This window comes from Tachysurus vachellii, chromosome 24, assembly GCF_030014155.1.
Source record: "Tachysurus vachellii isolate PV-2020 chromosome 24, HZAU_Pvac_v1, whole genome shotgun sequence".
Classification (NCBI taxonomy): domain Eukaryota; kingdom Metazoa; phylum Chordata; class Actinopteri; order Siluriformes; family Bagridae; genus Tachysurus; species Tachysurus vachellii.
This window is the reverse complement of record NC_083483.1, coordinates 8394599-8408427: the sequence shown is the minus strand read 5'-3', so window position 1 is coordinate 8408427 and position 13829 is coordinate 8394599. Positions and strand designations below refer to the sequence as shown.

Below are 13829 nucleotides of genomic sequence, written 5' to 3'. Positions count from 1 at the left end.
AAATGATTGGACCAAGAATAATATATTATATAGAAAAATATATTAAATAAATTTTTGTCAAATTCAAAATACATGTACAGTAGATGTTGCTCAACATTTTAGAGAGATATTGATATTGTGAAAAGTTATAAATAACCACTATAATAATCTTTTTTATTCCGATCCTCGTTAATGTTTAAGTATTTAAAGGAAATCATTTGACCTTTCAGTCACATGATTTGCTTATCCAGAACTTTGAAAGCAAGGAATGTTATGTAACTGTACCTTCATAAATTTTAATTGCACTGTTTAAAAGAAAAAAGTTTTCTTTCACTGCTTCTAACAACTGTGCTTAAACAATACGCCATGTGCAACTTGCTCCTTCTTTAATCAAGAGCTGAAAACATATAATCTGCAATTTTTTTTAGTAACTTTGAAGTTCGTTTATTCTTCTATAAGAACCTTGATTTTTTACAGGAGCACACATTTATATTTAGGACTTCAATCAATGTTGTGTGGTCTGTATGGACTCAGTTTGCATCCCTATACTAGAAAAGCTAGATTAAAAAGCTTTCTAAAAATAGAGAGAAATCAGACAGAATACTTATTTATATTAACTGTTTACTTTTTTTGTACACTTTTGTGCTAGAGATTTCATTTTGAAGTAGGTTAAATTGACATTTTTGGCCATTTTGAACAATATGCCATGAAGAAAAATAAAAAAATAAAAATCACATACTATACTGTAATCTCTCAGGTGCATCGTCTTAGCTTGAACCCTTATTATGAGTACAACGTCATTCCAGAATTATCGGACATTTTCAGCCAGTATAAAGTTTTGTCTTTCAGTGTGAGACTTTGTTCATGGGGCATCTCAAAAAGCAGAAACGGGTGTGATATCACCGCTTACTTTGAAGATATAAATATTTGTGTAAAAAAAAAAAAAAAAAAAAAAACATTTTTTTTTTCAAATTTACTATGAAAATGAAGCAAATGAGGATGAGGTTCCTTTCAGCGTCTGGTTCCTCTCAACGTTTCTTCCCAATATCATCTCAGAGTGTTTTTACTTGCTCCGGCTTGTTCATTATGGATGAATGTTAGAGATAAATAGTAACTTCATTATAAACTTTAAACTTAATTTTTATTCTGTTTCTATACATCTGTAAAGCTGCTTTAAGACAATGTCAATTGTTACAAGCACTATACATATAAATGGAATTGAACTGAATTAAAATTAAGAAAATATTTCCAATAGCAGGCTAAATAATAACAAATATTTATGGAAAAACTACAAATTCTTAAAGCCCTGAGTGTCTACTTTCATATGAGCCATTATTCACAGCTATGGACATGGACACGAGCAAACAGGCACAAAATCCATTCCATTTTTTGGCCTCTGGTTAAAAGAGTTAACTATCTTGAGATGTCTGTAGAACTTGACTGGAGTCCACCTGTGACACATTCGATTGATCGGACATGATTTAGAAAGACGCACACCTGTGTATGTTCCCACAATTCACAGCGTATGAAACCAGGCCAAAAACCAAGCCGGGAAGTCCAGTGGCTTGTTCACACCTGGCATTAACATTGCTCCTGTGTGAGCTGAGAATACGGGTGTGAACTGGTTCCAATGGGTCTGTGAGCCAATCACTTACACTACAATCAGAGGACACATATGGCCACATACCATCTGCAGTGTGAACACAAAAGTAACATAATGTGTCCCCAGACTGTCTAATCAACTGCTGGAGAATACATAATCATTTCAAGATTGAAATCATCTGAATGGCAGAGCTATCCATTGCCCTAGAATAATTGATATATGCAAAGGTATAACAGCAGAGCCTCAGACTTGGTGTAGGTTCACTGCTCGCAATGACAAAAGATGCCCAAGCGGCTTCAGGACGTCTCTGAATGACCCTGAGTGGCCTAGTGGAACTTCAGATGTGAGTCGCGTAGAATATTTGTGGCGAGACCTGAAGATGGCTGTTCACAGATGCTCCCCATCCAGTCTGAAAGAGCTTGCCAGGATTCTCCAGGAACAATGGGAGTTCTAGATTGATGGCCAAAAAATGTAATCCATCTTAAATTAAATCTATAATACTTTAAGGAAGTTCGGAAAAACTGAATGTTTTCTACTGTACTGTATGCCCTAGAACTATATGAAGCATTGTCAGGTTAATGAATTTTTAATCAAGTCGAAACATGCCGAAATCCGCAAGAGCATCTTGATAAAAAGGTGAATTTGTATTTGAAAAGTGAAGCAACTCTGATAATTATTATTCCACCCTTGTAGTCCAACCCATGTACATTTCAGTGCAAGGAAACGCTTCTTAAGCTCAAGAAGCGGTCATGCAATTTTCCAACTCTGAGTAAACAATATGTTTTTTCATATTGTTCACCTCCTGCAATCTGACACGCTTCACCTTGGCATTCTCAGTTTTTTCCCATCCTCCCTGGTCAATACACAATAAATCCCAGAGCTAATAGGAATCAGCTAATCTCAACACTGCAACAAGACAGCTGTGAGCAGAGTGTCGGCCCAACTCCTTGTCCTATTTCTAAATCTTCATGGTCTCATGACTGCAAATTCATAACATCTCACAGAGGAAAAGTTCATGGCTGCCTTCCAAAAACTTCAGAAGACAAAGATCACTATGAAATGCTATTGAACATTGAATATCCTCTCTACCTTTTACAATGCTCTTACATGTATGACTAGGTTTTGAATGGACAAGTTTATTGACAATAGCTTATGGACCTAATTATTTAAATAATCACTACATTTAATACAATGATATTTCTTTAACCACAAATAGACCATAGACCATAGTCTCGATGGACACTATGGAACTGCCAGATTTATCCAGCATTTGTGACTCAAGTTCTGCTGTGGTAGAAAGTCCTACATACAACACCCTTAGTTCTACACCCTTTGTAAACCTAACCCTTCTTCAATGCATATGCTAACCTCAAGCTTAAACATCAACATTTCTTTAAAGAATAAGTTAACCCAGGTACGGCAGGACTCTTCTTCACTACAGACTGATCTGCCCTAACATTAATCCCCTGACATGTCAAAGTGAATATCATTGATTACCTCATTACAGAGGTAACGGTGGAAAATATTCTGCAGCAAGTGAACAGTCATCTTTGAAAGTTTGGGAAAATGGGCATGCATGAGGATGTGAGCTACTTTGACAAGGGTTGAAAAAGAAAAAAACACTTTACATGTTCCTTTACATGGTATGCAGGGGTTAGTATCTAATAAAATGAAAGTGGTCCAAGAAAGGACAACCAGTGAACCGGAGAGAGGGTCATGGTCTCCAAAAGCTCATTGATGAGTACAGATAAAGTGGACTAGCCAATCTGATCAGATCCCAGAGATCTGTTTATAAAATGGATTCATTTCTGTAGCACTTATCCTACACAGGGTCACAGGGAGCTTGGAGTCTATTCCAGAAGTCACAGGGCACAATGGACAGGGAGCAGGGCACAATCTCTCTCTCTCTCTCTCTCTCTCTTACACACATTTACACACTACAGACAAATTAGAGATGTCAATCAGCCTACAGCGCGTCCCTTGGACTTTGGGAGGAAACCTTTGGGTTAGGGTTAGAAACCTCTGAAGCATGAGGAGAACCCCATACACACAGGGTGAAGGTGAGGGCTGAAACGTCAAAACCATAGGTGTGTAGCAAACATGATACCACAAACCACAACACATCGGCACTCAAGCCATGCATAGTAGGATAGCTCAGAGGTAAAGCAGCTGTTCTAGACATCAGCATTGTGGGTTTGAATCTCAGCTATGATGTGAGAAATTTTAGTTTACTTGAATTTCAGTTTATTTCAATGTGCTTTTCTCAAACTTAAGACCAGTTACATAATAAAAAAAAAGTACATTTGATGGGTACAAAGTAAGGAAGAAAAAAGATATATCCATAACTATTCTTTAGATCATGTAAAAAAAAAAAAAAAAAAAAAAAAAAAAAAAAGAATTGTTGGACTGATAAATGAGTAGCACTTGGAAGTAGTGGCTGTAGGCTGTTTTTCCCACGTCAAGTGAGGCACTCTTCCAATTCGCAAGTTACAGGTAAGCGTTTTAAACCCTACACCAAGCTCTTAGAGCTTGCAGGGCAACACTTTGAGAGCTGTTCAAATCAACAGGCCTCTAAAAATGGATCATCATTTGTAAGAGGAGGAAAAAAAGACTACAATTCTCTTCAGCATAGAATGTCACTCGTATTTCTGTTCATTTCCAGTGTTTGACCCTTAATTTTTCGATCTATTTCTAGTTCCTTGCTTATTCTATACCCTACATGCTATTCTTCAGACATTTATTTAGGAAAGCAATCACAGTATTAAACGTACGATCCGTGAGAGAGTTCAGGGTGAGCGTGGCTTATTATCATACTTTTTACCATTAAAATGTTGTAATATTGAGTTGAAAAATCTTTTACAATTTGAGTGAGAGAGCTGTTAAGCACGGTTAAGCACCGCACGAGTTCTGCACGTAAAATGAATGCCCAACATCAGCAAGCATTCCAGGTCTTCGTATTAAAAAAAAAGAAGGGCACCAGCACAAACACACTAATTTCTTCTGCCTTTTATTTCACTTTGCTAAACATCGTGCTGTTGCATGTTAGTTTGAACATTTGGATGTGTGCTGACTCTAGACTACTGCGTCACACAAACCATCCAATTAGGCACATTTTCAGGAAGAAGGATAAAAGCCAGACACTTGCAATATCAGACCTATTCTCTCTCATTATTCCTGCAAATGTAGCACTTCTAACACTTTGCATGCAAAAAATAAAGCTGCCAGAAATAGATTTTAGCGTGCTGTGACGACAGCACAAGCTGGTCTCGTGTGCGCCACAACTGCCGCTGGCGGTGCATTTTGCGATGTTAACGGGAACTCTATGCACTTGGCTTGTTACTAATTGCTTAAAGAAAAAAAAAAAAACAGCTCTTGCTTGCTTAATTAGTCAATCAGACATGATGGCAGGATGCTAATAATAGCTGTGTTGCTAACAAGGTATATGATATTACTAGACTCAACACGCACAAGGCTCTTATTATGGATTTATTAAATAGCACCATTACTATAAATATATTGATATAGGTAACGGTATTGGTATGAATATATCATGCTCTTAAAATTGCTTAAATGGCAGTATTCTTACCTATGTGAAAACCTGTGATATATATATATATATATATATATATATATATATATATATATATATATATATATATATATATATTATGATATGGAAATTGGGAGTATTACAAGGTTAAAGTGATTCAATTTGTTTTCGTACATCCAACATGATTTGAGAACTTCACACCTGAGCTAGGAGTCAAGCCCACAACACTGGAGGTTTGCAACGGACACGTAACATAATATTAGTTCCATCGTTGCCAACATCCTTTTGAGATTTCCCAGAGTAACTGCTTTACGTTAACGCTACATGAATCGATTGTGCTCGCTTAATTAGAAACTTGTTTAAATGAAGTTTAGTATTCATTTTCTTGTTTACTAAGTGCAAGCAAAATATAAGCCTAGAACATTCATTCATTCATTTTCTACCGCTTATCCGAACTACCTCGGGTCACGGGGAGCCTGTGCCTATCTCAGGCGTCATCGGGTATCAAGGCAGGATACACCCTGGACGGAGTGCCAACCCATCGCAGGGCACACACACACTCATTCACTCACGCAATCACGCACTAGGGACAATTTTTCCAGAGATGCCAATCAACCTACCATGCATGTCTTTGGACCGGGGGAGGAAACCGGAGTACCCGGAGGAAACCCCCGAGGCACGGGGAGAACATGCAAACTCCACACACACAAGGTGGAGCCTAGAACATATGATCATTAAAAACATGAGAATGTCATCACACACACTCATACACAGATATTTGAGAGAGACACTATACTGTGTGAGAGCAGTTTAGTTATGCAAGCACTGAGCACCTAGACTTCCTTTTCCGCTCGCTCTCTAGCATCTATAGGTCGCTTGTGAGTCAAGGTGTAATTCGCAGCAGTCTTTTTAATGACCACAGTCAGCAAGTCAGACTCTTTACCTCTACACTCTTTATTAACACTAATGTTTAAGCTCTAGAACATCCAAAAGGTAAAACTCAGCACTAGGGTTTCATTACTAGCAGCACACTAATATAAAGGATGATTGCTTTATATTCGTTTATTCGTTTCAGGACTGCTGTCAGTCTTAGTAAGGACAGTAAACATGTACTGGCTTAATGGTATCTATAACTGACAGCCACTTCAAGATGTAGACGCAACCGTTTCACAACAGAGATGTCCAGGTGAGTACAATTCGAAATTAGTTGTCCATCAGAAAAAACTTTCAGGATAAATATAAATTTATTCTGACAGGAATTTAGAGATAAAGGGAATTAAAATTGAAAAGAGGATTGTAATCCAGATAATTAAGGGCTTCAAGACATAATCATTCAATATGTTATCATTCAAAACTGCCTGGATTGTCCTGAAGTTTCACACTTCATCTGTGAACCATAGCTATGAAAGAGAGAATACAAAAGAGTGCGAAATCAGTCAAGAAGCCGACTCTGACTGATACAGTGGCATCACATCCCACATTCAGCCAGAACCTTCTGATTCATGTGCATCGAACACAAGTACAGCTATCATAGAAAGTAACAACATACGTATCTTTACTGGTAGGAGTTAAAAAGAAGAACACTCTGCTTGCAGTTACAGCAATTTAAAGGTGCCCTTCCACACAAAACCGTTTTTTACTTGTATTTTTTGATATGTGTTAGGTCCATATGTGTTTGTATTGTGTCGTGAATGTGAAAACGAACTGCTACCTCCCCGGTCAGTTCTAGCCACTTAAAAGAAATAAGGGGAGAAATCAGGTCAGTTGGAAAAGCTGGTCACTCTGACGTCAGAGTGACTGAGCTCATTACTATTCATGAGCTCTCCCACTTGAGACCACGCCCCCAGAATTCGTGTAGCTCAGTGAGTTTCCTATACAGCAAGGATGGCTGAACGTCAACGGGCTTGTGAAGAAGCCATTCTGCCGCAATTCAAGGTGATTGTAAACAAATTTCCTCTAGCCTAGGCTACTTATTGCGCTGGGTGAATGAATAGTCATGCTCTCATATCCTAGCGGTTAGCCAATCGGAGCCAAGCAGCATAGCTCATTTGAATATTCATGAGAACTGGCGCAAATCGAGCTGAGTCTTCCTGCAGGCTTTCTATACCACACTAGAATGGCTTGAAACAAGGTAATCAAGGCATTATTTCCACAGAGTCCATAGTAAACTTCAGACATTACCACAAAAGTAATGAAATACGGGTGGCAGGGCACCTTTAAGTAGTTTTTCACAAAATCAAAGCGCAAGAAAATTCAAGTTGCATCTCAAAAAAAACAACAACAAATGCATCAAAATCAAAAAGTTTACTGTAATAAAATAAATACATAAAAATAGCTACAAGGCCTATAAATCTTTACTAACATGCCAAAATATTTCTAGTATCATTTTAATTTGCCATCTTCTAAAGATCTAGCTGTTTTTGTTTGTTTGTTTTTTTATTTGTCATTAATACATTTTTGGTATTTCCTTTGTATCAGTATTTAAATAATATATATTTTTCATTATTTTCACATTCAAATATGTTTACTTTTGAACTTATTTTGCACCTACTGTTTAATTTTATTGAATTTGTATTTTTCTCTAAAAAGGTGTTTTTAATAATAGTATATTTATTATCTAAATATAAAATTATATAATTATATTTTAAATAACAAATATTATTATTATTATTATTATTATTATTATTATTATTATTATTATTATTATTATTATTATTATTATTATTATATCTAATGGGAACATTACAATGTAATCTATAAAGCATATTTGGAGAGGCATAAAGTCATTAAGGCATTTCAGTAATACTCACATCGCCCTACTCTCCATTAAAAAAAATAATAATTTCCAACTGAATTAATTATATGGTCTTAAAATGAAGTTGTACGAATTCTCGTATCTATGTGTTTGTGCTTTCTTTGTCACTTTACTGTTTGTATGCAAATGGCTGGTGGTTTCTTTACTGCCAGAGCCATGCATCCGTCCTCTTCTTGTCTTGACGCCTCGATCATGATCTGCTGACGAAAGGTTAGGCAATCTCAAATTCAGATCGTCTTTGTGATTAAAGCCTTGCTATGTATTTCGTTTACTTTGCAGCTAAAATGATGGATTTTCTCTTTAATGCACATGGCTCTTCTGAGTGTCCTTGCGAGATAACAGGTGCATGTACACCATGAACCTCCATGACCTGCATGTGGAGTCTTCTCAGACCAGCTCCACAAAGGTTCTTTAAAACCACAGTGTAGTTTTTTTTGAGGTTATATAATTTTTGACTCTTTAAACACACGTTTTTGTTTTTATTCATTTCTGCTCTGCTTTTAGCTTTCTTGGTTGGAGGCATGACTCATCCAAATTTATACCGTACAACTAAATGTTTTATTACAACTGACACGTTCAAATAAAGTATTTAATGGAAATACCACTGCAAGACTTTTCCATTTTGGTTTTTAAAACCATGTGAATCTTCCTCATTCATGAGCTGAGTTTTTTCCCCCGCTGTTTTTTTCCTCCAGCAACCTCAAACAAAGCACCTCTTCACTCAAAGATCCTGGATTGCCTACTGAATACTTGCCTTTTATTGGCTCACTATTGCAACTCCTGCAGGAATATGTGTGTGTTTTGTTCAAATTAGGTGTATTTAAGTATAAATTAGGACATCAGATGCAATGTAAATAAAGGACTAGTGACCATAAGCGAGTTTCCATGCAGATGAAGCTGATTCAAAACTTTTTTCACATTTTCAACTTTGTGCTTTTCAATACAAGGAATAAGATCCATCTTTAAGCATCAACAAATTATAATTAAACTAAATAAATTTTGGTTCAGGGCAAAAAAATCTGTTGTTAGGTAAACATTGCTCTGGTGCTCGTCCACAGAGGCTTAAACAATATAAAAATATTAAGAAAAAAATGTCGGTTTAGTGATAAAAATAAAAACTAAATAAAATAAAATCACCTGATTGTAAACATGTTGTGTATTGATATTAGGGGTGGGCATTATGATAAAAAAAAAAAATAAAAAAATAAAAATAAAAATAAAAAAAAAATAATAATAATAATAATAATAATAATAATAATAATAATAATAATAAATAACCAAATGAATAAATAAATAAATAAATAAATATTATCACTTTGAAAGAATTATTATTATATAAATATATGGTTGCTTCCAATACAGCAGATTTAAAAGTACATTTAAAAAACATTTAAAAGTATTTTTATTTATAAATATCAATATTAACAATTAAAAAAAAGATTTTCAAATTTTCAAATTTTTATTTTTTTTATTTTTTTAAATTTTTAATTATAAAGACACTTTTGTGTATCGTGGTGTGATTTATCACAATATCGATATCGCCAAATCACCCAACACCAGTTGATCTCAGTCACTAGGATTCTACATGCATCACATTGCTCATTTTTTCAATTAGCGCTGGTTATGGATGAGAACGCTTTAGCTGTTACACTAGAGAAGCTCTAAACCCTGGCACTAAATCACTTTGGCTCATCATCACATCCTTTAAGCGCTTCAAGATGATGGCAGCAATCTATAATCGTTACAAGAACTGTCTTACATTAATTGTTTTTGATTCCCTTTTTTTAATCAACAAGCCCTGCTGGATGTAGGAGCTGTGGAGAGAAACATGAAGATTCTGGGCATCTTCAGGAGTGTGGTCCATCTGTTTCAGTGGAAGTGTGTGTGTGTGTGTGTGTGTGTGTGTGTGTGTGTGTGTGTGTGTGTGTGTGTGTGTGTGTGTGTGTGTGTGTGTGTGTGTGTGTGTGTGTGTGTGTGAGAATGGTGGCTAGACTGTGGTGAGAAAACAGATGACCTACATGGACTTCACCACACACACACACACACACACACACGCATAAACACACACACACACACACACACACTTTCCACATTAGTGTATAAAACATTCATAGTGTCTGTGTAAACACTACACATATTTATACCTCCATTAATTCTTGTTTACATTTGTATTTGATGCAGCAGCCATTAAAAGCCTTTCCTTTTGTTCTGCGATACATTCACATAGTAACAAATACATTCTGAGCCATGCAATTTTTTTATTATTCAATCCATTCTAAGCTTCTCGACTAGGACTCACACACTTCCAGCAGAATAAAAAAATCCCCCAGAAAAGTTCATGTATTGATTCTCGCTATTCACACTGCAAAAGTGGGAAAATTCAATTAAGGTGTATAACAAAGACGCTCAGGCTATTGAGGGCCACAAAAAAGACAGATTTCTGCTACTGGAGAAGAACAGGAGCTGATAGGAGTTATCAGAACCCATCCTTATTCTGGCCTAAAGTTTTCTGAATCCAAATCAGAGCGATAATTGTGACTACTGAACAATTCAAGAGGACAACACAAGGAAAAAAAAATATGGTCATTTATGTTTGTAAAGTTTATAAATTCAGCAAATATCACCGTTTGTAATTATTGTTAATATATTGTTGTTAATTGTAAAAATATAACCAGTGCCAAAATAGAAGTGTTAAATAGAGCTGACATGAATGTTAAATATAACGTCTGATACAATCACAATATATTATAACACAATCAATATATTTACATACAACCAAATTAACAATAAGTAATCGGATAGACAGCTCATTCGGACTGAAAAGTCATCGTGTAAATGTCTCAATTGAACCGACCGAATGCAGTTACAATCAGATTGAACGGGGTGCTGTAGATCTGGAGTAATTTGGTGAACTGGAAAAAATAACCGTGTAAACTTTTAAATCAGACTATTTTCTAAAACAGACTCAAGCATACCTTGTGCACAATGGTGAGAGGTTTTGTTCTGAATATTTGTAATGCACATATGAAAAAATGTTTGAATCGGATTGCAATAAATCAGCAGGTTCTTTTATTCAGAATATTTTATTCAGAATCTGCAATCGACTGGCAAAAATGGGTGTGTAAATATACCTAACGTGGTCTGACTACGTTAGTCTGAACAAACTTCACATACACGTCACCTACATTCCCTCACAAACGCACAGCACCACCATGGTTTCATGCAATTTAAGAATTTACTTGATTCATTTTATTGAGGGAAAAAATAAGGATTTGAATTTCAGTAGTGGGAAGCATTTTGTTAATATTAGACTAGAGTCAACAAGTTTTCCTGAATTCGTTTTTTTTTTTTGTTGTTGTTGTGTCATTACCTACTAATCAAGCTCAAACCTCATTTAAACTGAGAAATACAAACGTGTGCATACATACTGCTGACATTAATGTAGCATCATTTGTGCTCACTATAGTGTAGCCAGCTTTTTGGAATTCATGTGTTATGAGTAACTGGCATAAGAATAAATGTCTGAGCATGTAAAAAAAAAAAAAAAGGTTTATTTTGGGGTTCAGCCAATATTCTCATCTATGATCAATATCATCAATATCATTTAATGAAGAAAATAATTAAATCAGAACAAACATACAAAATCAGATCAGGCCCAGAATAAACACATACAAAGGTTAAGGTTGTGGTTCATGGATAAGTTCAGGGGACAAACCTTTTCTAATAACTTTAATAAGATGAAATTCCATAACAAACTCTTGCTCAATCGAATCCTTATTAATTGTTCATGAGACTATGTTCCACAAGATGTAAGCAAGACATGCTTTGTGCACTGGAGCTGTATAGAATGGCCAAATTATTAGGACATTCTGGAATGATTACGACTGCAACAAATGTCCAGTAAACTCCTGATTGGACTGGATTAGTCTGCGTCTTCACTGATTGAACCTTAAAATATAGATGAACTTTAATATGTCGGGTAAATTCAGGAAGCCCATTGCATTTTATTACACGTATACAGTGTTAAGATTGGGATCAGAAAGTGCAGCACCGCGATGCAGAGGCGATATACCGGATTGCGCACAAGGCGCACATCTTTATGCGCCGCGCACGCACTTTTCTTCAGAGAGCAAAAAACTTGAAACTGTTTTTTTCTGCATGAAAAGATATTGAGGATGAGGAGGGGATAAAACAAAAAACTAATGCATCGGGGATAAATACGTTGTAAGACTTACGCTGCTGTTCTGGCCGGACCAGTGCACCATGGCTTGATTGTGAGCCGAGTCTCCGCTCAGGGCGAACGTGGAGCTGGTTAGTTGTAACTCATCTTTACTCCACCTGAGTGACCTTTCATCTCGAGCTCGTGGTGATTTAGGATCATCCCGAGATCTTGTTGCGTCCCTGCGCGTTCTGCGTGCACCTTGTTTCTGATGCGGTTTAAGGATCGCACCAGGGCGCGCGCTGTGTGTACTGGGTTTGTTTGGTTCGTTACCGGTTAAACTGGTCTTCCTGGTGCCCCGCACTGTCTCCAGTGACTCTTGCGCGCGGCTATTCCGTTTGCGCCTTGACAAACTCATGCATTCAACCTCGGGCTCATTTGCAAAGTCGTGCTCAAAGCCGAAAACCTGTCCGCGTCCTCCAACTTCTCCTGTTGCAATAACTGGAGCGTCCATGTTGAGCACAAGCTGCCTCGGGCGCCACTTCCCCAAAGGCTGACAAAACCTGCAACTTATGTCCGCCTCGACCAGCATCCCGAAACGGAGCATAAACAGGGCGCATGAAAGCCCGTGCCAAACCAAAACGAATCCGTTCCCTCTCCGCATCGCTGAAAACACTCTCACTTTCTCTCACACTCTCTCTCCGCGCGCTCCGCTCTCAATACTTCCTTTTTCTCGTGGTAGTTAGAGATCAAGTATTGTTCCAAGTTCCGGAGAGCGCAACGTCGAACGCGCCTTCGCGAAAAGTGCAAGCGCTCTGAGTTGAAAGCTTTCATCAAATGAAGATGAGGAGGAGGAGGAGGAGGTTGGTGAGGAGGAGGAGCGGGGTTGCCAGATTGGACAGACAATTTCCAAACCGAGTCGCGCTTTGAAATCTACACCGAGGCGCAATCCAACCGTTTCTGTGACTATTTTGTTATCCGAATCAAGGGGCCAACACCGGGGCCAATATTACGTTCACACAGCTTTTAGATTTCATCACCTCCTATTGAAGCGTGTATGTATCATGGATTTGAATTCGAATCAGAATAGAGGCAATGTCAATCCTTTTTTTTTATCTTCTCTAAGTGTTTTACCCGGATTATGATCCCTGCATCCTGGATCAGACATCAGTTCATCTCAGGCGTCATGGACACACTGACAATCACACATTAAGTCACGTCTATGGATGTATATATATATTTACTGGCATGTTTTTGGGAGATGGGATGATGCTTGAGAATCTTTATGATGCGCATACGGAGACAGGGAATACACGTGGAACTCCCTACAGGCAGGAACTTAGTATTGAACCATGAAGAAACCCTACCTGCTTCATCTCTCTAAGCTGTGCTTGTTTGTGAACATCATGCTAATGTGCAGAAAAAAAAAAACATTTTATATCACATATTACACTGAAAATAATGTTTCAAAAGCGCAAACATCTGATCCACGAGCTTGAACTGAGCAACATTAACACAAGTCATTTTGGTCAATCCAACATGATGAACACTATGCGAATTAATCACGCTCATTCAACATAATGCAATCTAGTAATTAAGGAATGTGCATATAATTAGGTTCACCTTGTTAAGCACTGCCCAGGCTAGTGGCTCATGCTAACCAGACAGAGTTATCCACTTCATGTGCAGCTCATGTCCATCTAGAATTATACAGCTACTAGTA

General features: G+C 37.1%; 1 protein-coding gene across 1 annotated transcript in view; it reads right to left on the bottom strand.

Annotated features, from left to right (window-relative positions):
• The window catches only part of LOC132839287 (VPS10 domain-containing receptor SorCS1), a 221771-nt gene extending 208877 nt beyond the window's left edge, over positions 1–12894 (bottom strand). The window contains exon 1 of the mRNA XM_060860185.1: positions 12183–12894. Coding sequence (XP_060716168.1) covers positions 12183–12770 — 588 coding nt within the window. The 5' untranslated portion in view covers positions 12771–12894. The remainder of the gene's footprint in view (positions 1–12182) is intronic.
• Between the last annotated feature and the right edge of the window lie 935 nt (positions 12895–13829).